Source organism: Ursus arctos, unplaced genomic scaffold (assembly GCF_023065955.2).
Source record: "Ursus arctos isolate Adak ecotype North America unplaced genomic scaffold, UrsArc2.0 scaffold_2, whole genome shotgun sequence".
Classification (NCBI taxonomy): domain Eukaryota; kingdom Metazoa; phylum Chordata; class Mammalia; order Carnivora; family Ursidae; genus Ursus; species Ursus arctos.
Genome location: NW_026622874.1, coordinates 103,739,293 through 103,766,102, shown reverse-complemented (window position 1 = coordinate 103,766,102; position 26,810 = coordinate 103,739,293). Strand labels below are relative to the sequence as shown.

Genomic DNA, 26,810 nt, shown 5'->3' with positions numbered 1-26,810 from the left:
AGGTAATCGCGGCGGCAGGCGGCGCGTGAGGGGCACGGACAGCCCTGCAGGTTGTGCGCGATCCTCTGTCGACCTGACGGTGCCCCGGCACAGTAGCGTATCCTGGATAATCACGTACAGCAGGTTATAAACCTCTCGACGCGTGTGGGAGGAAGAGCGAGAGCAGCAGCACGGGAAAACACACCCCCAAGGAAACACATCAGACGCTGGAACTCTCCCTCAAGGCGTCTGACAACGAGACATCTTTGTTTCCTTACCCTTTTCTGTACTTTCTTCATCTCCCCAAATTTTGTGGTATCACCCTTTCTTTTATTATTCGGCAATTTCTGAAAGCTTTAAATCTTCCGTTGAGAAATGCTTTAACCGTTGGACATTCACTTGGCCCAGCGGCACCGCGCGACATTCCGCCAGCCAGAGCAACGGTGGCGGCCCTTCCTTCAGCTTCGGCCAGATCCCGGGTCCGCACGGGTCCACACGGTGGAGCCCCCGAGCGCGCCCGGACACGGTGCCGACGGCAGGCCCTCCATCCCCGCCTGCAGGCACCTCTTCCACGGCCACGCCTGTGCTGCTTGGCGTGCAGGGTGGGGGAGGGCGCAAACCTGAGTCCACACCGCACTCACGAGTGCACAGAAAGTGTGATACACACAGACAGTGTGGAAAGGGGGAGAGCAGTTGATCTAGAGTCCTGGCAGCAAGGAGTTTCTTCGTAAAGGTTATTTTCTATTACTGATGTTCGTTATAAAATCATTCTGGAAATAAAAACCAATGTAAGAAAATTCAGAAATGCCCAGTTTGGAAGTTTCTGGTCATCTCTGCCTGAAGAGGAGTGAGATGCCCGAAGGGAAGCAGGCCCCGCCCGGAGCGTCCCTGGGCGGAGGACTGCGGGGCCCGGCGGCTCCGAGGCGGCAGGAAGAAGGCAGCTCGGTGAGTGGGCGGCGTGGGTCCCTCTGACAGGAGCACACGCATGTTCCCAAGTGACAGAAGCCAGCGTGCGAAGGCTCCGGACTGTAGGGTTCCGGAGAAGGCAGAACCGCGGGGACGGCTAAAGATCAGGGGTTCAGAGAGAGAGCAGCACAAGGGATTTTTAGAGCAGCAGCAGGAGGCGACACGATGCCTGAATGACAGATACGTGACATTATGTGTCTGCCAAAACCCACAGAACTGCGCAGCACGGGGAGTGACCCCGATGCAAAGTCCGGGCTTCAGCTGACGACGGCGTCTCTCACCAGGTGTGACAAGCACTCAGCAGGTGCGGCGTTACCGACCGGGGGGGGGGGGGGGGGGGGGGAGCCGGGTGCACGGGATGGGCTCGGGCTGGGGAGGGGGACATGGGAACTCTGTACTTTGTGCTCCATTTTTCTGTGAACCTGAAACTGCTCTATAAAAGCAAAGCCTATCCGGGCGCCTGGGTGGCTCAGTTGGTCACGTGACCGACTCCGGGTTTCGGCTCAGGTCATGATCTCAGGGTCTCAGGATCGTGCGATCGAGCCCCATGCTCAGTGAGGAGTCTGCCTGAGATGCTTCCTCTCCCTTGCCCCTCCCCCCCACACGCGTACTCTCTCAAATAAATACTCAAATCTTCAAAACACAAAAGTAAAGCCTATCGATCACAAAGGAGTACCACTTAAAACACAACAAAAAATGAAATAGGAGCAAACCTACCAAACATGTAAAGGGTCTGTATGCTGAAAACAAAAGCTTTTCTTCCTGTTTTTTCTTAAAGATTTTATATGAGAGAGAGGGAACGCTCCGCCTGAGTGGGGGTTGGGACTGCAGAGAGAGAAGGAGAAGCAGATTCCCCGCTGAGTGCGGAGCCCAGCGCGGCTCAACGTGCAGCTGGACGTGGGCTCATTCCCACAATCCTGAGACCACAGCCTGAGAAGCCTGTGAAGACAGATGCTGAGCCGACGGAGCCACGCAGGCACCCCGAAAATAAAAGCCTTTCTTTCACAGACAGAGAAATCGCAGAGCGAGGTGAATGAAGAGCTACTCTGTGTTCACGAGCTAGAAGATTCAAGATTGCTCTCCACTCTCCTCAAACGGATCGATGTGTTCGGTGTGAGCCCACTCAACACCCCAAGAGGACACTGGTCCATGTCACCAAGATCACTCTAAAATACACCTGGAAGGGCAAAGGAACCCGAGTAGACAAAACAATTCTGAAGAAGAACAACGTGGGAAGACGTCAGTACCTCCCATGAAGACAGACTGAGCCAGACCATGAGGTGCCCCCAGGCACGTACGGCTGGCTGACGGATGACAAGGGAGCCCCCAACGTCAGTGCAGAGCTCTTCCACACACACTTCCGTACAAAAACACAATTCATTAATAAATATATACGTCGATAAACCCGACTTCAAAAGCAGAAACTTTCGCCCTGTGAAAGACACTGGTGAGCAAATGAGAAGACAGGCCACGGACGGACTGGAAGAAGGTGCCTGCAGAGCAGGGACTCACACAGGACTCATGTCTGCGTACGTGAGGGTACGAGCTGAATACATAAAGCGCTTCCAAGCCCCACAGTAAGGGAAGAGCCCGGTAAGAAACACGGACAGAAGACACGAGCAGGCACTTCACCAAAGAGACGTGCCGATGGCAAGTGGGTGCCTGCAAAGACGCCCGGTGTCAACAGTCATGAGGAAATGGGGAAGGGCCCCACAGACCCATCAGAACGGCTCAAATTTTCGAGAGCTGACAGTATCGAGTGCTGGCAATCTCAGGGCCAAGAACCACAGCCGGCTGGAACAAAGACCGCGCAGCCGGGCACTTCGTTACCAAGTCAAGCGTGCACTTACCATACGACCCAGATCCTCGCTCAAGGTAAAGACTAATCTACACTCACGCAGAGATCTGTAAGACAAATGCACGTCCACAGCGCCTTTGCCATTGCCAAAAACTGGAACTGATCCAGACGTCCCTCAACTGGGCAAAGGGTGTCCTCGGCGGAGCGAGGTTCAGCAAAATAACGCTCGTGATGAATCTCAGAAGCCCTCGGAAGTGACGGCAGCCGGGCTCCGAGGCTACGTGCTGTAGGACTCCACGGATGGCACCTTCTGGAAAATGCTGAGCTGCGGACACTCCAGCGGTTGCCAGGGGTTACGGGGGCGGGACGGTCTGGCCAGCAAGGGTAGGAGGGAGGGGACGGTGGCTTGACGGATCTGGATCTCGGGGATGGTGGCAGACAGACAAGCGGACACCTCTGTCACAACCCACACAGTTGCACACCACAGAGCACACGTAGTAGAGTCACTGAAATTCACAGAAGAACTTTAACAGGAGAGGGAGTGGCCCCGGTTCTCTCTTCCCAGATGGGTCCACTCGTTCCAAAAGCGAAACACAACGTAATTTTCATTTTTACTAAAGACCAAAGCCTTAGCCTGCACCCTCGCGTGACCCCCATGGTGCCAGTGTCCAGGGAAGGCGCCAGGCCACCAGGAGGGAGGGAACACCCAGCTCGGCAGGGAGGCGTCCATACCCACAAATCAGCACAAGAAGAATGTCAGAGAAGCCGATGTTGGCTGGAGTTTGGGAAAACAGCACTACTCACACGTGTTGGGAGAACCACAAACTCATTCCATCTTTCGGAGTGAAGTGGCAATACGGCTCTAGAGCCATGAGAACAAGCCACACTCCGACCCCAGCGCGCACACCCTGACTGCCCACGTGCTGTCTCTCCTTCAAATCATTTCCTTGGCATAAAGGTGTTTTCTGAAGAAAACAAAAAAACTGAAAGCCATCAAACACAAAACAACACAAATAAAGTAAACACTGTGACCCCACATGGTTTTATGGCCACAGACACCATAAAATCCTAGTGAGGAGAACGCAGAATGGGGCTGCACTGGATGCCACCGAAACAGACACTTAAAAATGGCCAAGACGGTAAATTTTATGCTGTGTAGATTTGACACAAAATACGCTAACAAGAAAAGTCAAACCACAAATGCGCATAGGCCGCAACCACCCACACCCACACGCGTGTGCGGGCCAAGGCAGGCCCCGAGACACAGGGGTGGGTCCATCGGTGAAGGGGCGGGCCCTTTCCTTACAGCATCCAGAATGCACCCCTGCCAGGACCGACGGCTTCACCACTCCGCGAGCTTCTGCAAGATCCCACCGGGGAGAAGCTCGGGCTGCGCTTCGCCCGTGGACAAGGACTGTTCTACCCCCTCACGTCTGGACCTGAGAACAACGACCTTCTTAAACAGCCCGCAATGAAGAAGTCACTCACCGAGGCCTGAGGACTGCTGGCTGCGCTTGGCCGGCCAGGACAGCACCCCGAGACCTGGGCCATCCCCGCTGGTCTGTGTCGGTCCAGCGACATCCTCCGGGGGCTTTATCGGGGCCCCACAAACACGCTTCCTGCTTGTCACACACGAGAAGTCTCCCTCCCCAGGCTTCCTGTCCACTCAGGCTGGCGGGGGGGGGGGGGGGGCTGCCTGGGACTCTGCCCCTCCCCCAGACCACAGGCTCCTGGGGCCCAAGCCCCGGGTCTCCGCCAAAGAGCCTTCCTGCTCCCACATTACGAACACTCCGCAGCAGCTGGGGGGCAAGCCAGCGTGGCAGCAGAGGAGACGCCCGGGGGCTTTCAGGGACTCTGTATTCAGAGGGGCTCAGATCTGTCTGCTGCCAGGGATAATCCGTAGCCTTGCCGCTGGGCCTGTGCTTCTCTCAGCACCTGCCATCCGGCCATCCGCCTTGGAGCGCTCCTGCGAGGACAGGTACTCGGCGGCTGGTGCTGCCTCTTACAGGAGTGGAGCTGTACCCCATGGCCGACTCTTTTTTTTTAAGATTTTATTTATTTCTTTGAGAGAGAGAAGAGAGAGCATGAATGGGGGGAGCGGCAGAGGGAGAAGCTGGCTGCCCGCTGAGCAGAGAGCCCAACACGGGACTCAATCCCAGAACCCTGGGATCGTGACCTGAACTGGAGGCAGGCACTTAACCCACTGAGCCACCCAGGTGCCCCCACCCCCAATGGCCAAATCTTGTAACCTGCGATTCTTACTCACCACTGGATTGCTATTGCAGGTAGGCCCACCTAAAGCCGCCCCACCCACCCCCGAGGAAGTGGCTGTTTGCGGAAGAATTGCGTCCCCTGAAAGCACACGCGTTGGGTTCCTGACCTCAGACCCTGAGCTTATTGGCAACGGGGTCTTTGCAGATGTAATCAAGTTACGGTGAGGTCACTGGGGTATGCCCTAACGCAATGTGACGCAGCCTCCTGAAAAGAGAGGAGGCCACGCGAGGACGAAGACAGAGGTCAGTACCAAGGTCCCACAAGCCAGACTAGTCTGATGGCAAGCCACCAGACACGTGAGTGTGGACTGGCAGCCTGCAGGCCCCCCTCCCCGCCCGTCTGCCCCCACTGTTCCCATTCACTCGGGGTCCAGACCAAATCCCAGGAGTCACGCTTCCTGCCTCCTTCCTCACTCCCATATCCATTCCACCAGCAAGCCCTGAACACCCCACCAAAACACATGGCCCGACCCCTCCATTACCCCTAGATGCTCAACCAACCGTCTCCAGCCAGTGCCACAGGTCCCCTGGGGGCGAAATGTCCCTGACGGAGAACCTCTACTCGGGTCTCACCCTGCTGTCTCGACCGCCCAGTGGGTTCCCCGGCCCCAGCCCCGCCCATCAGGCACACCCCCAAGACCGTCACCTGGCGGCATCCCTCGTGAGCAAACCAGGGAAGTCACTCCATTCCTGACAGAGTTAGCGTTTGAGACGGGGGAGGATGGACCGTCCCCTGCCCAATTCTCCCCACGTGCAGGAAACAAGCACGTGCTGTGGCCGGCCCTGGGGGCCACGATCCCCCGTGGAACACCCCTCCTCAACTGTGGCCTCAAAGGTAACCAAAGGAAAATGGATGAAGGCCACATGACCGTTTTCATCTATTCCCTGAAAAAAGCAGCTTTTCAAATGAACACTGGCTGGTGCGGGCAAAGCAACCACCAAATTCCGCAGGGGGGAGCGGACACGGACCCGAGATCGCCTCCACCTGGTACCGCCATTGGGAGTCTCAGCAATCCCGTGTCTGAAAACAATGCAACGCACAGGGGAAGGTCTAAGTAAGAATGCGTTCGTGCCACATTATGCTTAACATTAAACAAAACTGGAAACAACTCCATTGTCCAATCGTGAGGGAAATATTGAGAAAACATCAGCACGTCTTCTCAACACAGCATCGCGCACCCACTTGAGCGAGAACTGTGAAGAACTCAGAACAAATGAAAAATGCACAGAGGGGACCACATAGGACTGTGACCTTTCCCTCTATATCAGAACTTTCCAAACTTTCTTTAAATGCTCTGCATTACTTGAATATGTTAACGGATCGTTTTAAAGAAAAGAAATTCACCCCTTTGGGTTGGAGCTACGTGTCCACAGGAGGCCCCTGTCGAAAGTGAAACATTGCTGGGCGGGGACTCAGAGGGCCTCCGATCTGAGCCTGCCCCGGGGTTCCATTCACCCCCTGAGACCAGGACAGGGACAGTGAAGTTGTGAACAAGGGGCCCAGAGGAGGGGCCTTAGGTGCCGTCCAGAGAGTGTTCAGGGTGGGGGGCCAGAGGGAGGAAGGAAGGAGCCCACCACGGAGGGACAGTTTGCCACGGGGTTCAGGGGCCCCTCCTGCTCTGAGCCCATTCTCCCACTGATGAATCGGGAAAGGGTGAGGGGCATCATTCATGGAGGAATGAGTGGGTGGGGGGGGTCCCCTCAGGAGACAGGCATGGATGGGCCTCCCCATCCAGTGTGCTTCCCCACACTGCACAAGTCTGAGGAGCCTTCTCCTCTGCCCAGAGGCGCACATTACAGTGGAACCTGGCCTCAAATGCCCTACATCACACACCCTGTCCCAGCTATGTTCTTCCATCCCAAACGCCAGGGGCACCTGACTACACCCAATCCCCACGTCTGTCCCCCCCACTGTCAGAGGGCCCCATAAGCTATCTTCACAGTCAGCTCTTCCCAGAGCTCTGCACGTGGCAGAGTCCGCACCACTGCGGGGGGACGACAGATGGGGTCTGCGGGGGGAACGGTGGACGGGGTCTGCGGGCGGACAGTGGACACAGTCTGCAGCTGGGACAACGGAAGGGGTCTGCGGGGGGACGGTGGACAGGGTCTGCGGGGGGACAGTGGACAGAGTCTGCAGCTGGGACAATGGAAGGGGTCTGCGGGGCGACGGTGGACAGGGTCTGCGGGGGGACGGCAGAGCCCTGGAACGGGTGAGGCAAGGTCAGGCCCCGCGGAGGGCTGCTGTCCCCACGCTCCCTGTGAGAGCCAGCACGAAGCGGGGAACAGGTGTGAGTCACTGCTGGCCCAGCCCAGCTGGCACAGGACAAAGCAGGTGGCCGTCACTTACCTTCTCCAGCTTCTCAAAGTGCTCCCGCAGGAACTTCATGGGCCTCTCAGGCTTGGAGATGCACAGGTGCACGATGCAGTCTTTGAGGACCTGCTGAACGCCATGCTTCTGGACATAGAGCTCACAGCCCTTCAGACTCTCGTCCTCTTCCGCCTGGCAGGACGATGGGGACGCCATGGTGACCCCGCTCGTGGCTGTCTGTGGGGGAGAATACACATCACGGGGGCACTGGGGAGGGAAGCCTGGGGCACCCCACAGGCCCCCGAGGTGTGTTGTTGCAGCCCCATCCAGTGACTGATGGGACAGGGTCACAGGGCCCATGGTCACGGGCCTTGCCTTGTGAGAGGCTGGACAAGCCCTGAACGTGACAGTGACAGCCGCAAAGCCTTACCTCACAGATCTTTGTGGCACGGAGGAGGATCAAACAGATTTCCTACTCAGCTGAGCAATCTGAAGGGGGAGAGTGGGGGTCCCGGGGGGCCTGAGTGGCCAGCCCAGCACTTATGTGGTCTCACTTGCCACCATCCCTCCTCCCATTTTACCGACAATTGTGTGAACCAGGGAGATGGAGAGGGGCTGTTAGAGGATCGGGGTAGACTGCTTGGCAGGAACAGAGAGAAAACACGGCAAACAGTTGAAAGCCAGCGGAGGGACCTTCTGGAATGGGGGGGGTTTACATGGAGAACAATGGCACGGCCGCGCGTTCTCAGCCCGGCGTTCTCAGCCCGGCTCACGGGGCTAAGTCACAATCACGGCTCGGAAACAGGGGCCGAGCAGCCGCCCCACTGCGGGGACCCGGGCCCGGGTTCTCAGCCGCCAGGAAAGCCCCAAGGCCGCGCCCCCTCCCCAGGCCCCGCGTCTGCGATCCCTAAGCCCCCACCCCGGGTCCCGCGCCCTCAGTCCCCGCGCCCCTTCCCCAGGCACCAAGTCCTCGGCCCCTGCATCCCTTCCCCAGGCCCCCGAGCCTCCGAATCCTGAGCCCCCCCGCCTCCGCGCCTCTCCACGACTGCGCCGAGGGCCCAGGTTCGGCCAAGGGGGCGGGGGCTCCCCAAAGGCCCATATTTCCCGGGGCCTCCTGGCCCGCCGAGCTCAGCCCCTCACCGACGCAGGCCGGGGATCCCGACGCAGACCCCATCCCAGCCCGGCCCGGCGTACCTGGATGCGCGGCGCCCGAAACCCGAGGCGGCTGCGCGGGGACGCGGCGGCGACGCGAGGACGGCGGGCGAGCGGGTCCCCGCACTGCAGCGGCGCCGCCCTCCGCCCGCCCCCGCGCCGACCCACCCCCACCCCCCGCACCCGGCCAGTCCCCCTTCCCTCCCGCCGCCCCCTCCCCGCCCCCGCATCGGGTCTCCCCACCCCCCACTCTCCTCTGCTTCCGGCCCTTCAGCATCCTTCCATCTGCTCACCAACAGACCTCTCCCCCACCGCACCTCCAGCTTACCCCTGTGCCCCCTCCTCCTCCCTCTCCCCGGCCTCCCCAAGGACCCCACGCACCTGAAGCAAGCCTAGGCAGACAAGCCTGGGCAGGCCTCCTCGAGGTGGACAAAGCCGCAGATTTTCATGCACAGGGGGCCAGGACCACCACCACTGCCCTCCGCCACGCACTCCTTACACCTCCTCACCCCCTCCCCTGGAGACCATGTGATGGCACTGCCGGCAGCTGCAGCTGATGGAGCCTCGAGGTAAGGGCCAGGACCCCCCACTGCACACACATCTGCAGGCCCCCACTCTCCAGCTCAGGGCCAGAAGAGGTGGCCAGAGGGTCCCTGGCCACCCCAGGGAGAGGTGAGCCGATTTCCTTTTCTTGGTTAAGGGCACCAGCTTCACCCTGACGCCCCAGTGGGAAATCAGTGGGTAATGCTGAATTCTTCCCACCATCCTCCAGGGTCCATGAGGTCGCTGAGGCCTGTGGAGTCCCCGGGTGACTTCCTAATCTATAAGCCCAGACCTGCAGAAACAGGGACTGTCCTCCTGTTCCCGCTGCCCAATGTCATGCTTTGCCCCCGTTCTGGCACGTGGTGGCAGAAGCTTCGTCTCAATCAGTTGGAGGTCCCCATCCTTTCCACAGAGTGGTCTAAGCACCAGGAGAGGGGATAGGGAGTTCAGGCCTCTCCCACACTCCCCTGTCCACAAAAGCAGACTGACCACAGTGCGGCCCGCCTGAGCCGCCATTCCCCTGCAGCAGGGCTGGATACTAGCCCTACTTCTTCCTGCCTGCGTGAAGGTAAAGAACAGGTCACACTCAGGTAGACAAACTGGGAACTCCTTTCTGCCTCCCCAGCCCTTGCCCTCAATGTGGGGGGAGGTCAAGTGTCAGCAGGGAGCTGGTTGGGAAGCTATGGACACCACCATGCTGGCATTCACAGCTAGGTCGCCTCCCCGCTGGATAGTGACAAACCCCAGCTTTTGTAGGGTGTCCAAGCAGCCACATCCTTCCACTGAAAACATACAACTGGTATCCGGTTACCCAGTAAACTGCTTGTCTGAGAATGTTCCCTCCACCCACAGGGAAGGACCACCCTATGTGCTCAGCCCTCTTGTATTCCCCAGCAGAAGGTATTCACATTCCCCAGCTCTGCGGGGCTTTATTTCACCCCTAGAACCTGGGCAACCAAGCCCAGGACCCAAGACCCAACTTCAAAGCCACGTTCTTTCCCAACCACTACCCACCCCCAGACTCCTGCCTCTGCCAACTCCAGTCTGTCCCCCAAGATTCAACTTGAGTGTTCCTTCTGCAGCAAGACGTCCCTGGGGCACTGCACCTCCAGATGGGGTGGGGCTCCCTGTACTTCGTGGCTCTAAGGGCAAGTGCTACGTGAGTCTATTGGCTTGATGTTGAGGGTAAGCAGCACACAGGTGCGGGCGCGGGTCCTTGTCGTCTTCGTTTGGTCTTCATGGCACGGAGACAAACACAAACGTTCTCTGCGATGCAGAAAGGAAGATTACTCGTCCAACCTGGGTCTCTGGAGAGGTGGCAGGGCACCGTGGTCGGCTGGGCCTGGCAGTGCACCGCTCGGTGCGCAGGGTGCCTTGGCAGCGTGCAAAAGCCCTGAGGGGGGCGGAGGGTGGAGGACGCGGCTGACTGCTGCTTACCGAGGGCTCGCTCTGGGATGACAATGGGGTGCTGGAACCTTCCTGGAAAAGCCCCTCCCCTCTCAAACAGGTGGATGCTCTTCATGTGCTGCTTTTAGCTGGGGCTGGGGTACATGCAGGAGCGCGCAGCACTGACCGTGAACGCCAGCGGTTATTATTCTCAGGGCCACAGCGGTTCCTCAGGGAGAGATCCAAGTCCCATCCCTGGTACACACGGGCAGGGCCCTGGAGGAATGCAGAAGATGAGGCCACAGGGGAAGAGGTGAGCTACGGAGGAAAAGAAGGCAAGGGGAGAGGTGGGAACCACTCCTCGAGCCCCACACCTCCGAAGATACCGCCATCGCTGGGAAATTCCCTGCGGAGGAGGCAGCCGGAGACGTTGTAAGAACAGTGCTGATTTTCAACTTCCACATTGCTCACCAGGTAGGTCTGGGATGCAGAATTTCACACCAGTATTGCCACCGTATGTCAGCGAGTTCTGAGCACGCATGCTCCCTGGTGTGGCCTTGGGGTGTGGCCCCCAGTGGCGGTGTCCCAATAGCACACGCAGAAGCAGATACCCCGTGGAGCCTCTGGTGAGAACCCGGTGCTGCCTCTAGCGTAGCCGCCAGAGGACCCAGACGTGTGATCCGCAGACACCGCGAGATCATCAGTGTGTGTGGTGTTAAGCCCCTAAGTTTGTGGTGACTGTCACGCAGCCGCTGATAGCTGTCGGGGGGAATCAGGGAAAGCAGCCCAGCCCCACGTCTGGGTTGCTGCTGGATGAGGAGGAAACCACTGCAAGAATGCTACAGGCTGAATGCTTGTGTCACCCCAAAACTCCTGCTGAAATCCTAACCCCATGTGGGGTGTCAGGAGGGGGCTTCGGGGTGAGTCGGTCATGGGCGGGGCCCTCAGGATGGGATCAGCGCCCTCGCCTCTGCTGCCGTGTGGGGGCACCACGAGAGGAAGGCCTCCCCGGAGCCGAGGGGCCGGCTTCTGGGTCTCGGACGCCAGCCTCCGGAGCCGTGAGAAATACACGTGTGGGTTTAGAAGCCGCCCAGCCTGCGGTATTTCTGTCGCAGGAGCATGGGCAGACTCGGGCGGGAGGAGGCGTGGACGCTCAGCAAAGCCACAGATGAAAATCCTAGGGATAAAGGAATTAAACTATTATGAACCTGGCACAGGAACGAACAATCATTAAGGGATCAGAACAGAGACACCAGAAATAAACCCAAATCAACGTCTACAGGGATTATTTTGTATGTGATAAAGACAGCACCGCATATTTGCGGGGATAATAATAATTCAATAATTAGTTTGGGGAGAACTAAGAAAAGTCACCTGTGCCTCTTCATACAGATAAACTTCAGATGGACCAGGGATTTGAATACAAAAGCAATGGAAGTAGTGTCGGGAAATGTCTTTACGCTCTCAGGACACAGGAGGCCTTTCTAGTCCTCCTACGACATCGAGGGGCCGTACTCGTAAAAATCGACATACTCTGTAAAAATGAAAACCGTGCATAAAAACCCTCACACGTTCAAGGTAAAACAAGTAGTCTATAGCAGTACCTATCACAAAGGGCTGATTTCTCGGCAGGAAGACGCCCAGCTTCACTCCAACCAAGAACAGGGCAAACACAGAGTATGCCGCGGTGCCCATGCCACCCCGCTGGCCGGCACAAGTCCTGCCGTCGGGCAAGTCCGTGCGGTGAGGGTGCGGGAACGGGCCTGGAAAACACGGCTCCGATAGGGCCTCTGCGGACTCCCATGCGGAAGACTCAAGCACAGACTCAGACACACAGCCCAGCAGTTCCACTTGGCTAAGTTTATCGATAACGTGATTAAAAATGAGTACTGCAGTGACTATCCTTACTCACGCATTTCTCTGCTCACAGGTAACACCCATTATTTTCACTCCACATACCACATTAAAGTCACAAAAGGATTTTTTTAGAAGATTTTATTTGACAGAGAGAGAGAAAAAGAGAACACAAGTAGGGGGAGTGGCAGAGAGAGAGGGAGATACAGGCTCCCCACTGAGCAGGGAGCCCGACGTGGGACTCGATCCCAGGACCCCGAGAAAAGGACCTGAGCGGAAGGCAGACGCTTTACTGACGAAGCCACACCCAGGCGCCCCAGAGGGATTTTGTTTTAAAGGCACAAGCCCTCGAGGACGGGAAGGACCCAGCAAAGACCTTAACAAAATTCTGGGAGCCTGAAGGAGGACAGGAGAGTTGTCATTGACTAACCCGAACCAGAACGCTGAACGGTGAACGCCAAGCACCCAGTTCACACCACAGAATCCCCCCAAACCTCAGGAATGGTTTCACCAGATGCCAAAGAGGTGAGAGCCAGTGGTGGGGGTAGAGTCGGCCTCACGCCCCAGCAGGAGTAAGACAGACGGTCTCCAGACGGGGGGCACCCCAAAACCAGGCGGATGCATGAATGCTTGCACACCAGGTGCTGACCTCAGCCCTTTACCGGAACGCCAGGGGCCCCACGGCTCGCAGTTCACGCCACACGCATCCCGAGGCTAGATTTAAAAGGCAACACTGGGTGCCTTTAGAGCCCACCCACCACACCACGAGGAAGCCCGCGTCGCTACGTGGAGAGCTGCCTCCCAGCAAGGCCCATCCATCACGGAGTGGAAACAAGTCCCCAGGGCACTCTCGGTGACCTGCCGAATCTACGGACTTCGCAAACGCGCGTCGTGTGCAACACCGCGTTAGATAACTGGAGCCTACCTCCAGATCCGAGAGCTGCACAGGAGACGCTCCCACCCTGCGGGGCTGGCTGCCACCCAGTGTTTGTGCGTCTGCGAAAGGCAGGGCCGTCTGTCCAGTTCCCCAAGCCAGAAACCCGGAGTGCCCCGGACATCGCCCTCCCCCTCAGCCCTGAATCGTTGCCGGTTCTGCAAAGTAACTCTGGCCCTGCCCGCAGGCCCCACCACCTCCCGTCCCTCTGGCTGCCTCCTGACTTGCCCCCTCAGACCCATCCAGAGGCAAAGCCAGTGACATCTTCAAGCCCACCGAGGTCCCACATCCCCTTCCCTCCCCTTTCCTCCCCAGGCCAGCCATCCCTTCCTCTGAGCCTGCTGAACTCCTGTGCCCCCGACCCCACTTCCAGGGTCTCTCCTGGAGGGGCCTGCACCTCCGCTCCCCGTCCCACTGCTCGAGGGCACCGTCTGTGTCACCGTTTGATCAATGACCTCCTTCCCCACCAACAGCTCCATGAGAAGTAACTGCATCTGCTTTGACTCACCGCTGTATCCCAGTGCCTCACAAGACGCCCGGAAATGTCGAACACCCCATAAATATTTGTTGGATGAGATAATGAATGAACGAACCAACCACAAGCTATCTGCTAAAATCAGTTTATTACACTGACTTAAATGACACACTTTAAAATATATGTCACCAGAACACTGAACAAGCAAGACTCCGGAACAGACTTGGAGATCACTTTTCCCTTACCTCTTCCTGGCTCTTTAATATTTATTCAGTGGAGGAAGTCCTGTCTCTGCCCCAGATACACATTTGGACAGCTCCACCACATTTTGGCTCAAACATAGAGAAATTCAAAGTTCTAGGGTTATGTATGACACAAACCCCGTGCCAACTCAGTCTCCCTAAGTGTCCGGGACTTCCTAAGTCACCAAACTCAGTTTAGGGAGTTGGAACATGCCCTCGCCCAGCGAGGCGCCTCTGCCGTGCGCAGGTGGGGAAGGAGAGGGGTTGGCTAGCTCCTCCCCCAACTTGCCAAGGGGGGTCTGCACCTAGAATTCCCGGAAGAAAGTCGCCACCCCCGCCACAGTGTCACCATCAGGGACCTCACCAAAGTGGAACCTACAATACGGGGTCTTCTGTGTCTGGCTTCTCTCACTGGGCGTCTCGAGCCCGTGTCAGCACTTCCTTCCTACGTGAGGCTAAACGGTAGCCCATCGTGGGACGGACCACATCGGGTTTCTCCATCACCCATGACGGACACTTGGGATGCTTCCGCCTCTCGGCTGCTGTGAGCATGAGCACAGGTGTGTGTCTGCTTGATACCCTCCGGCTACATAACGGGACGTGGAACTGCTGGATCTTACAGGAATCCTAGGTGTCATTTCTTTGACGGGCCGCCAGGCTGCTTTCCACAGCAGCCTCACCGTTTTACCTTCCCACCAGCAGCGAGCCAGGTTCCGATTCCTCCTGTCCTTGCCAATACTTGTCACTTTCTGGTGGTGTTTGTTTTGTTGGGCTTTGTTTTATAGGGTGAACCCTCCCCGTGGGGGCGAGGTGCTGCCAGCTCTCCGCAATGCTGGGCAGAGACACGGCTCGGCACCCTTTCCGCCACGTCCCTGGGCCCAAGGTGAGTCTGCAGGCCAGCTCAGATTCGACACGAGGCTGGATCCGTGTGCAGGCGTGGGAGAAATGTCACGGCTGTGTTTGGAACCCGTCCACTGCATCTGATATGACATTCACTGTGGGATATCTGAGGATGTGCCTTCTATTCCTCATTCGCTAAGTTATCATGAACAGGTGTCACGTTGCGTCGAATGCTTTTTCTGCACCTGAGATGATCCTGTGATCTTTCTCTTTCAGTTTTTTTTAATGCAGTAGATTACATTAATTTCTTATGTTAAATGAACCTTGTTTTCCTTGGAATAAACTCAATCTATTCTTTTTAAATTCCTTCTTTCCAGATGGACTTGGTGAGCATTTGGTTTAGGATTTTTGCATCTGTATTTAATGAAAGAGGTCGGCCCATAATTCTCCTTTTGTGCGATGGCCCCGTCACTGTGAGGCTGGCCTCACAAAACGGGTTGGGAGATGTCCCCTCTTTCCGTTGCTGGAAAGAGTCTAGGATGAGAGTTATTTCCTAGTTAAACGTTTTGAAGTTAATAAACCATCTGTGCTTACAGCCATTCTTGCGGGAAGCTTTTTAAATCACAAAGTCAGTTTCTTTACTAGGTACTAGAGTCTGCTGCCTTTCTATTTCTTCTTGTGTAAGTTTTAGTAAATCACATTTTCCTAGGAATCCTGCATTTCCTATCCTTTGGGAGGGATAAAGTGGCTTATATGATCCTTTCGGTGTGTTTTAATGCTCAGAAAGTGTAGTGATAACCCCTTTACACTCCACACGTTATTTTGTGTTTTCTCATTTTCTTCCCTTGCCAGACTTGACAGAGATTTATCCGTTTTATTAAGCTTTTAAAAGAACAAACTCTTGGTTTTATTAATATTCTCTATTGTGTGTTTGCTTTTCTATTTCACTAGTTTCCATTCTAACCCTCACTATTCTCTTTCTCTTACTGGGTTCAGATTTGTCTGTGTATTTCGCTATTGGGTTAAAAATCAACAGTGAGGGGGTGCCTGGGTGGCTCAACCTGTTAAGTGTCTGACTCTTGGTTTCAGTCATGAGATCAGGCCCAGAGCTGGGCTCCACACCAGCGCGGAGCCTGCTTGAGGACTCTGTCTCCCTCTGCCCCTCCCTCTGCTCGCACACACGCTCTCTCCCTTCCTCTCCCTCTGCCCCTTCTCCCCACTCACGCTCTAATAAAGAAGCAAATCTAAACAAACAAAAAAAAAAAGCAAAACACCTAAATATCCGTGTAGCCACCATCACCACAATGCTTAAGTACTGTCACCACACATGGCTGCTGTACAGGCACCTTTACGCCACACCCAGCCCTACTGCTAGCCCCAGAAAACGTGAAACTGTATCTCACAAGTGCCATGTAAGTGGAATCATGATACAGTCACCCTTCAATGATTGTCTGACTTACCATAATTCCCTAGAGTCTCCAGGTAATGTGTGTGTGTGCGCGCGCGTTTCAGCATTCATTCCTTTGTATTTCTGAGTAGAACCATGGTGTTGAATTTCCACATTTGAAGCTTTCCTTGTTCTCTGCTGATTTTCAGTTTGATTCCATGTGTCAGAGAACGTAGTCTGTAGGATTTCAATCCTTTACATTGATTAAGATTGTTTTATGGCCCAGGATATAGTCTCTTCTGGAATGTGTTCCATGGGCACTGGAAAAGAATATGTATTCTGTTATTGGTGGTTGCAGTGCCCCACACATGTCCATTAATCCTGTGGGTTGATGGTGGTGTTCTTCTGATCCTTGCTGAGTGTCTGTCTAGTAATTCTAGCAATTGCTGAGAATGGGTAGGGAAGTCCTCACATGAAGTCCGCCATATACTTTGAACATCTGTCATTTGGTGCACGTATATTTGCAATTGCTAGATCTTCCTGGTTGATGGAGCACTTCATCATTAGCTAATGTCCGTCTTCTTTTCCAAGAAATTTTGTTTGCTCTGAAGTCCACTTTGGCTGATATTAATATAGTCTGCTTTTTAAAATTTGATGTTTACATGATACATCCGTTCCCACCCTTTGACTCCAATCCACCCGTGTCACTGTGGCTGACACGTTTTAGCATAGATTAGATAATGTAGCGTCGGCATAGTTTTTATTCACTATGCCACTCGGTCTTCTAACTGGTGTGTTTACACCATCCATGTTTAAAGTAATCGTCGACATATTAGGGCTTCCATCTATTATTTCATCATTCGTGTTTGTTCCCTCTCTTGTGCCTTGTGACATCCTTAAACAGTTTTTGGAATTCCACTTAATGTTTTTGCTTGTACTGCTGTGTTTAGTTTCCCTAGTGGCTTCTCCAGACATCAGCATACACACGGGGCACTTCGGAGTCCCTGCTATGGAAGTTGTGCCACATCGAGAGCAGTGTAGAAACCTTACTGCCACTTCATCCCTTCACCTTCCCATTTTCCAGATGTAAGTACCATAACTATCTCCTCCACATACTCTCAGCACCACATCAGTGTTCTTATTTTTGCTCAACTGTCAGGTATGATTAAGGAAACTTAGGAAGTGAAAGGTGGTCAGTTTACTGCCATGTTTACCCACTCTACTCTTCTTCATTTTCTGAGGGTCCGCTGTGTTTAACACTTTTCCGTCTGTCTTTAGCTGTTACAAGCCTACCTATGATGTGTCTGGGTGTGTCTTATTTGGGGCTTGCTCAGCTGCTTTAATCTGTGGGTTTATGTCATTCACCAAATTCGGGGAGTTTTCAGCCATTCTTTCTTTAAATCTCTCTTTAGCCCACGTTCTTTCTCCTCTTGTTCTAGAACCCTGGTGACACAAATCACTGTCCTACAGGTGTCTCAGCTCTTTTGCTTCTCTCTGGTCCATTTGATCTGTCACTTAGATGGAGTAAACACTATTGTTCTACATTCAAGTTCCCTGATTCTATCCCCTCATCTCCCCTGTGCTGTGGTGTCCATCCAATGGTGCAGTGATCACTGTGTCCACTGCTGGGTACAATACTGGTTTGGCTGTTGTAATTTTAAGTTCTAGGATTTCCATCTGGAAATCCTTCTATAGTTTTTCCCTCTTTGCTGAGACTTTTTTTTTATTTGTTTCAAAAGACCTATTTTTTTTAAAGATTTATTTATTTTATAGAGAGTGAGAGAGAGAGAAAGAGCACACGTGCGCAAGAGAGGAGGGGAGGGGGGCAGAGGGAGAGAATACTCAAGCAGACTTCTGGCTGAGCCCAGAGCCTAGCACGGGGCTCAATCCCATGACCCATGAGATCATGACCTGAGCCAAAAGCAAGAGTCAACACTCAACAGACTGAGCCACCCAGGCGCCCAAAGACTTCCTAAATGTTTTTTAAAAGCATTTTTATGACTACTTTAAAACCCTTGTCAGATAACTCTAACACTTGATCTATCTTAGCATTTATGTCAGTTAATAGTCTTTTCATCCAAATAGTGCTTTTCGTGGCTTCTGATAGAACAAGTGATTTTTGAGCGTATCCTGAACATTCTGCATATCATGTCAGAAAACTTCTGATGTTACTGAAATCTGCTATTTTAGCAGAAAGTTGCCCTATTTAGGTCTAGCGTGTAGATTCTGGCCTCCTTTTGCGGCCCATGGTTCCAGTGAGTTTCATCTCACAGCCCTGGCAGCGCCCTCTTGGTCTGCTTTCTTCTGGCACTGCTGCGGCTGTTGGGGGAGCAGGGCAGCACCTGCTGGTCCTGGGTCTCCTTGTGCCAGCAGGTGGAAAGCTGGAAGACGCTGGGCTGCATGGCCTCTGCCCCCACATAGGAGACTGCCCATCAGCACTGCAAGAGTCGGTGGGCTTGCAGGGGCTTTGATGCTGGTGCTGCAGCATACTGTGGGGTGGGGGTGTGACCCACAAGGTCACTGCTGGGTCTCCCCTTTCCCAGTCCTATGACCAGAAAGAGGTGGCTTTTCTTGCCGTTTCCTTGCCTGTGCTGTGACTTTGTTAAACTTAACAATTCTTAGGTGGAGCCTGGGGGGTCAACAAAGACTGTGTGGGAAAGCGGAATAGAGAAGCTTTTGATTCACAGGTCCTGGAGGTACACGGCACAGCACACGAGGAGGTCAAGGCAGGGTGCAGGCAGAGAGACAGGTTTGTGGATGGAGTACTTTGGGGTTTCTGGGCTAAGACCAGATCGGTCAATTCAAACCAAAAACAGCGGGGGGCTTTAGTAAGCTTTGCAGGGGCTTTATGAAAGAGGCGCAAAGGGGTGGGCCCTGGGCAGCAGGGGTACGTGCTTACCACAACGGCTGTAGGAGTCCCATCAGGAACGTCACTTACTGTGACTCTGCAGGTTTCATCTAGGGCAGGTGCTCATGGCAGGGGCCAGTGTTGGTCCAAAGCGCCCGCAGCCCACCTGGCTGCGCTCCAGGGACGTCGAGGCAGCAACATTATGGACTAGTTTAGTGAAACTCCCAATGGCCTGCAGGCAGTTCTGGCTTGGGTGGCAGACCTCTCTGGCACCTGTTCTAGGAAGCTGTAAGAGAGAATAGGAAAACCCAGGGAACCCCTGAGCTGCCACCACCTGGTCCTGAGGATCCCTGCTAGCCAGTCTCCCTCCAGCAATCAGAGCCCCTTGCCCATGGACGACTGAATTACTGGCAAGGTACGCAGTGGTACCTGGAGGGAGGGGCAAGGAACAGTGAGCCTGCACCACCTCTTCCTGGAGCAGGAAGCCTCCCCACGCTGAGTGTTTGCTGTTCCCCACCTTGAGCAGAGCCTCAGCCTTCAGAGAAACCCCAGTCCTTCCTTCTGCCTCCTTTTCCGCAGCAGCCAAAGCAGTCTCGTAAAGACGCAAGCCTGATGGGGCCAACTTTCCTGGCCCGCAAGCCTTCCTCCAGTCCCCGTTAATTTAAGAAAAAGGCCCCGGTGGCCTGCGCCCCCCCCCCCCCCGGTCCCCTGGGCTCCCGCCACGAGGAGGTCTCTTCGCCTCCCGGAGCAGCGTCAGGGCGCTCCCCGTATCAGTCCCCGCGAAGACCGAGCGCTGACCACCTCGGTCTACAGGCCGGAGCCGAGATGGAGGGGTCTGCGGGCGGGTGCCTCCTGGGGCCGCTGTCCCTGGCGTGCAGACCGCCGTCCGCGTTCACACGGCGTTGTCCCGGAATGCTGCGGCCCCTCCGAAGCCCCCCTCTTAGACGGGCACAATCACATGTGATCAGTGCCCCCAGTACCTACTTCTAACTTCATGAGCTCTGTAGGGCCCTATCTCCAAATAAGGCCCCATTCTGAAGCCCTGGGGATGAGGATTCCGATGTACGGACTCTGGGGGACACAATTCGACGCAGCACCCCCACCCCAGGGCCTTTGCCCGGCCGCCCCTCCCACTACAACTGTGCCCTCAGCGCCGTCGCGGAGTTAACTGTGACCAACCCTCGGCAGTCCCCAGTGCCGGCATTTCGCGGGCAAGCCTTACCTGTCCACGCCAAACCCCTCTGCCATTGCCTCCCTCAGGGGCGCGCACGGCAGAGTTGTGCCTCCTGTCGCTCGACTGAGCCCTGAGCCCGCGGGACCGCGGCCCTTCCGGCTCCCCGCCCCCAACCCACCCCGGACGTGTGCTGTCCGCGCCCGGAGCTGCCAATAAAGTTGTGTTCGAAGCCCGCCGGAAGAGCAGCCGTAATCCGCGCCGCGGCCGTCGTGAAAGCGCCGTCTCCCCTGGCGACGAGCAACGCGCGGAAGATGGCGGCACTGGTGGCGGCGGAGACCGCGGCGCCCCCGGGCCCGGCCGAGGCGGCCGAGACGTCTGAGACGGCCGAGGCGGCGGAACTGAGCCGCGCCCTGAGCCGCCTGCTGCCGGGGCTGGAGGCCGACAGCAAGCTGGGCCGGCGGCGCGCGCTCGAAGCGCTGCAGCGCGCGCTCGAGGCGGCGTGGCCCGAGGCGCCCGACGCCGACCCCGCCGCGGCGGCCGCCGCCTTCCAGGGCCCGTGGGCGCGCCTGCTGCTGCCGCGCTTGCTGCGCTGCCTGGCCGATCCGGCCGAGGGCTGCCGCGCGCTGGCCGCTCACCTGCTGGACCTGGGCCTGCGGCGCGCCACGCGGCCCCGTGATGCCCTGCCGCGCCTGCTGCCCGCGCTCGCCGCGCGCCTGGCCGGTCCCGAGTCCGCGCGCGGCCGGCCGCCCGAGACCTGCGAGGAACTGCGCCTGGCACTCGTGCAGCTGCTCAGCCTGGCGGTGCGCCTCGGCGGCGCCGCGCTCGCGCCCCACCTGGACGACGCGGTGCGCGTGCTGTGCTGCACGCTGCTCGACCCCTTCGCCGCCGTGCGCCGTGAGAGCTGCGAGTGCGCCGCGGACCTGGCGCGCGCCACGCCAGGTGCCCGCCTTTGCCGGGGTCGGGAATGGGGGCGCGGGGAGGTGGAGGCGAGGCCGCCAGCGGTGGGCCCCTCCTGGATCCCGGAAGCAGCCGCCGCTCTTCCCCATCCGGTGGTTCTCAAAATGCAAATTCGTGGAAGCCTGCGCTGAAATTGTTGAGGGTCTGGGATGCGGTGCGTGTCTGTAACTGGCCCTCGCCGGGGTGACTAATCCAGGCGGTTGTGGTTGCACGCTTTGTGAAACACCGCTGCAGTCTTTCACTTCTCATCCCCCATTCTCGACAGTCTACCTGTCTTCCCTCTTTGGGTTGGACTGCTGTCCTAATGGAGAGAGGCCGCTTCTCCTGTTTTCCTTTCGTGCATTCTCCGTTGTTTAAAAAAACTAATCTGATCAGGATAGGTCCTTTTTCTAAGTAGCCCTTTCTGTAGGATCTTGCCCCACTTCCCTCTGCTTGCTGCCTCAGCCTGGGATGTGCAATGGTAGGAGGCCTCTACTTAGTCCTGTTGGGAAGGCATCCTGTAGGACAGAATATTTAAGTTGAAGATCAGTGATGGGTTGTCAGGAGGAAACTACTTTTGAGAAATAAGCTTGGCAGATCTGAGGAACATAAAGGAGGTCAAGGTGGCTGGAGGGAAGGAGGGCGGGCAGAGGGTTGCTGCTGGGGATTTGAAATTATTAAGCACAGTGGGGAGCCAGTGGTGGGTGTGGAGAAGGGGTGAGAGAGGCTTAGATTCAGATTTCTAAAAGATCACTCTGGTGCTTGTGGAGAGTTGATTACCAAGACGGCAAGAAGAAATGAGGTCAGTTGGGGTCATAATTAATCCATGTTTAGATAACAGCTTGGCCTGGGTGGGGGTGAGCAGTCTGCTATTAGAGACGGAGGAAAACGGATTGATGTTGAGCATGGAACTGGCAGGATTTCCTTTTGAATTGGGTGAGGCATGAGGGAGAAGGAGGTTTTGGTGGATAGGAGACAAAGGAGGAATGGGGCTTCCTTTTAGCCTTTCCCCTTAGGGACTGTCAAGATTTACACTGTGAGTCATAAGTTTGGGTTCAAGTACTGTGGAATTCTAGTAGAATTGGGGGTGAGGCTTGGGCTGGAGACAGCCATTGGGAATTACAAGCTTTTAACACATTTCTCATTGACCCCCAGCCACTTCACTCCCTGGTCTGTGCATCAGCCAGATTGACCTCTTCTCATGTCTTGCAGCCTTTGCATGTTCCCTCACTAGGTTATAAGTTCGACAAGTGTAGGACGGTGCCTTGCACGTAGCAAGGTGCCTGCCCGCATCCGGTGTCCACCGATTGTTGAGTGAAGGACTGTTCCCTCTGCTTGAAGCATCTCCCTTCTCAAAACCATCCCCCTGCTCTGCCCACTCCCGGTGAAGGGCCTCTCCTGGATCCCCATCACACTGGGCAGTAGTAGATGAATATCCTGCCTTGATCTGAGGACTTCAGGGTTAAAGAAGTCAACCAAAGCAACCCTGAAATAGCCATCTTACGGATGGGTCTCAAGCAGCAGCAGAACTGAGGTTAGAACTCCAAGACGAGGAGTATCAGAGGCATTCTGGTTCTGACTTTCTGGGAGCCCCTTACAAATAGGAAGCGGAGTGGCCTTGCCCAAAGCGATGTTGGCCCTGCTCTCTACAGTAGCACCGGGTGTCTGGCTTCAGGCACACCTGATGTGGGGACTTGCACAGTGTCCTCCAGGCTCGATTTCTCTCTTCTGGTCAGCATCCCTCTCAGGCACCCAGTGCCACTGTCATCAGCTTCAGACACTCCGTCACAGCTCCTGCCTCCAGCTGAGATGGGGTCAAGCCCCCAGCCTTTTCCGTTTGGTGCTGTTTGGGTTCCGTGCCTGTCCTATACCTCTCCCAGTGCCAGGGGTACGAAGCTGAGCTTGGCAGGCCTGAGCCGATGCCACGCTGCAGCAGGGACCGGGTGGGGAGAGGAAGTTCCAAGGCACAGGTGGCCTGTCCTCCTGGGAGCCCATGGCGCTGGGCTGGGTCGAGGCCCACGAGGAGCAAGCCCAGTAACTGGTGTCGCCCTGTCTCACAGACCACTTCCACATGCAGTCGGAGTCCTTGATCGGCCCCCTGATGCAGAGCATCTCCCACCAGCACTGGAAGGTGCGGGTGGCTGTCATCAAGGCCACGGGCACCGTGATCCAGTTCGGCAGCGGCAAGTCGGTAGATGACGTGCTTCCTCACTTTGCTCAGAGGCTCTTTGACGACGTCCCCCAGGTAAGGAGTTTCTCCTCTGGGTGGTCCCTCCTCTTCACCAGAAGCACACTATTTGAGCTCACTCCTTTTTCTTTTTTAAAACTGTTAACTTGTCACACCAAACGTCTTTTATCATGTTCAGTCACAAGGTGATCTTAGTTTACGTCTCCGAGAAACTGCAGAGAGTTGAACTGTTTTAATATATTCGTCCTTCTTGATGGTGAGGAATATGCAAGAGGACTCTTGCCTCTTTGGAAAGCAGCGTAACTGCGTATACGCCACGGTTTCAGAGGCGTCTGTAATGTGCCGATCCATCAACGCAGATTGGCCTGACAAGCCACAGTGGCTGCGGGACCCGACCTGGGCGTGGAGGGACAGATCAGGGTAATCACCCTGTTGGGCCTCGGGACCCAAGCAGAGACAGAGATCAGAATGTTGGCTTTGTGTTGGTGGAGGTCAGCTCACAGGCTGTGTCATGGATCTGAGGCCGCGGCGTGCTTGCAGAACTTCACAAACCCCGGCAACAATGGGGAGCAGAGCCAGGGCTGTGGTGGGGGAGGAGACAAGTGAAGAGGGAATGTGTGCTTCTGGCCACATGGGGTGGGAGGAGCAGCGGTAGCTGGTGAACGTCCTCCGGAGTGGTCAGAAAGTGCCCCTGCCTCATGGCCAGCAGGATAGGAAGTGGCTTGGGGCGGCCAGTGGTTCAAAAGCTGGCGGTGTGACAGCGTGGCCTCTGCTGTCCTGATAGTGGAAGCGTTGGCTACACGACTAAAGCACGTGGGTGCCTGCCTACCCTGCTGTCCACACACCATCTTGTTTCATCCTTCGTGTCAGCTGCTTGCACATCCCCTGCAGTTGGGAGGTTATGTTACTTGCTCAAGGTCGCCCAGCTGGAGCTAGCCTCCGGGCCCAGGGCCGGTGACACCAGAGACTGTTCTCTGGCACCGTCTGGCCTCCCAGCCACAGGCACACTTCGGTTTTCTTCCAAGGCACTTTGTGGTTTTTTTTTTTCGTTTTTTTTAAAGATTTGTTTATTTATTTTAGAGAGTGTGAGCAGGATGGGTGGCAGGGAAGAGAAGCTCAAGCAGACTCTGTGCTGGGCACGGAGCCCGACACGGGGCTCGAGCTCATGCCCCTGATATCGTGGCCTGAGCCGAGCCAAGAGTCAGACACTTAACTGACTGCGCTGTCCAGGCGCCCCCTGTTTTATTCTTTTAAACAGCTTTATTGAGCCACTGCTCACATACTATGTAATTCGCTCATTTAAGCGTTCAAAGCTTTGATATATTAGATTATTTTAAAAGTATTTGGTAAAAGATGCATAACATGAAATTTGCCATTTCAACCATTTTCGAGATGGAGTTCAGTTGCATTAAATACATTCACAACATAGTGCGACCGTGGCCACCAACCAAAACTTTTTTACCGTCCCAAGCAGAATTGAACAGTGACTCCCCATTCCTCCCTGCCCCCCACCTCTGATAAGCACCATCTGTCTGTGTGGCTGTGTCTACTCAGGATACTTCGTGGAAGCAGAGTCCCTAAGTGACCCTGGTGACTGACCGCTTCCACTGAGTGTGACGTGTCTGAGGCTCACCCGTGCTGGAACACGTGTCAGTGCGCCATTCCTTCCTGAGGCAGAGTGCTGTGTGTTATGTGGATGGGCCGTATTTGGTGTACCCGTGCATCCACTGATGGACACCTGGCTTGCTGTCACCTCTTGGCTGCTGTGAATAGTGCTGCTCGAACACGCAGGTGCAGGTTTCTGAGTCCAGCGTCACGTGGTTTGGGCAAGGGTGTAAACCAAGGAGCAGGACTGCTGGGCCCAGAGCAGCTCTGCCACGAGCTTACCGAAGAGCCCCCGTAGCAGTCCCCACAGCGACTGGACCGTCTTAAATGCCCGGCAACAATGCATAAGGGTTTCGATTCCTCTAGGTCCTCCCAACACTAATTTTTTGGTTTTTGTTTGTTGATTTATAGCCATCCTAACGGGTGTGAAATGGTGTCTCGTGGTCTGACTTCTGTTGCCCTCATGATTAGTGACGTTGAGCACGTTTTCGTGTGCTTACTGCCGTAGCATTCAACTCATGGGGCTCGCGATGCAGTTTTGCGTGCGGGCATGTGTGCGCATGTGGACAGGAGGGTCACGATGCCTGTTCATCCACAGAAGATTTAGAGCTGCTTAGCACCTGCTGTGGGAGTCCTGAGGAGGCAGAGGGGCTACGGGGAGTGGCCTTGGCTCCTCTTCGGGACTGGGCGTGCCTCTCAGCAGGATGCAGGTACCCCTCAGGGCTTTAGGGGCCGGGACAGAAGGCCCCAGTCGGGTGCGCATGTGTGATGGCCTGCACCAGGGTCCAGGCGCGGCCCACTGCCTGCCCGGGACGCCTGCTTCGCCTGGCTTGCCGGGGGCTTCATCCTCAGCGGGCCTCCCTGAGCTGTATCAAGGTGCAGGCGGAGACAAAGGACCCTCCTCCACCCGAGAGCCAATTTGTCCATTCGGTGTCGGGGCCAGGTGAGTGAACGCTGGCCCCTCAAGCTGGGTGGGGTCCGCATGTCCCAGCGTGGGAGGTGGGGACCCAGAGCAGAGCTGAGCTCTGCCAAGGGAGGAGGAGGCAGTGTGCTGCGTCAGCACTCATGAGAGACCTGGCTGCAGGAAGTGAGGGCCAGGATGGATTCCAGTGAAAAATGGCAGTGCTGCCCTGACTGGGACAGTGTCTCAGCTTGCTTGACATAGAGCAGGGGCCGCAAAGACAGTGGCTTCCTTGTGTCCTAGGTGAAATGGTTTTCCTGAAAGTGGTGTAATAACTACATACTGACCGTTTTCTATAAACAGCATTACTGTGTATCCATCAGGAGTTACCTGTAAATAGCGTAGTTATGTCATAGCTCCCTGTAAATTGCATAACTCTGTATCCATACGCTCCCGTAAATAGGGTAACTGTGGATGGGTCCCTGTAAACAGCATAACTGAGTATCCAGAGGTCCCTGTACACAGTGTAACTGTGTATCGACGGTCCCCGTAAACAGCATGACTGTGTATCGGTGGGTCCCTATAAATAGCTCTGTGTATATAACTGCGGAATAGCTTATCTGTTTGTTGAGCTTAAAACATGGGTGTTTGGTGCCCTGACTCCAGGTGGTAAGAGTTTGCATTTCCACAGAAGACGGAGGAAGTCTTCAGCTGATTGCTTTCTCTTTGGTGACAGGCTTTCCCAAAATTTGGGGCTGCAACTATTCCTTGTTACTTGATATTCCAAAACAAGTGCACTCCATTGTTAAAATTATTTTTGTTTCCATTTCTTCCCAGTGGTATTTGGTTTGCTCTGTATGCTTTCCAGGGCTGATTGAAGTGGGATTTCAAATCCAGCATGGCCACTGCCCACCAGTTTTCACGCTGATGCGGGGTCCAGTCCATGGGGTGACCACAAAGTTCCTGACCGTGAGCGGGTAGGGAAGTCACGCACCACCGTCCTGCGTTTGCATCAGCTCTT

At 55.6% G+C, this 26,810-nt stretch overlaps 2 protein-coding genes across 4 annotated transcripts in view; one reads left to right on the top strand and one right to left on the bottom strand.

The window, feature by feature from the left end:
• The window catches only part of PRKAR1B (protein kinase cAMP-dependent type I regulatory subunit beta), a 31,395-nt gene extending 11,047 nt beyond the window's left edge, over nucleotides 1-20,348 (bottom strand). Inside the window, exons 1-3 of one of the 3 annotated variants that reach the window (XM_057315383.1) lie at nucleotides 20,208-20,320; nucleotides 19,037-19,271; nucleotides 7,364-7,561 (exon numbers count right to left, since the gene is read on the bottom strand). In XM_057315383.1, the coding sequence (XP_057171366.1) occupies nucleotides 7,364-7,540 (177 nt within the window). In that variant the 5' untranslated portion in view covers nucleotides 7,541-7,561; nucleotides 19,037-19,271; nucleotides 20,208-20,320. Of the gene's footprint in view, nucleotides 1-7,363; nucleotides 7,562-9,925; nucleotides 11,583-19,036; nucleotides 19,272-20,207 lie in introns of those variants that run through there. The other 2 variants (XM_057315382.1, XR_008960464.1) reach the window with 2 other exon arrangements.
• A 109-nt stretch (nucleotides 20,349-20,457) lies between these two features.
• Nucleotides 20,458-26,810, top strand: part of DNAAF5 (dynein axonemal assembly factor 5) — a 47,077-nt gene continuing 40,724 nt past the window's right edge. The window contains exons 1-2 of the mRNA XM_026490024.4: nucleotides 20,458-21,098; nucleotides 23,156-23,340. Of these exons, the coding sequence (XP_026345809.1) occupies nucleotides 20,471-21,098; nucleotides 23,156-23,340 (813 nt within the window). The 5' untranslated portion in view covers nucleotides 20,458-20,470. The remainder of the gene's footprint in view (nucleotides 21,099-23,155; nucleotides 23,341-26,810) is intronic.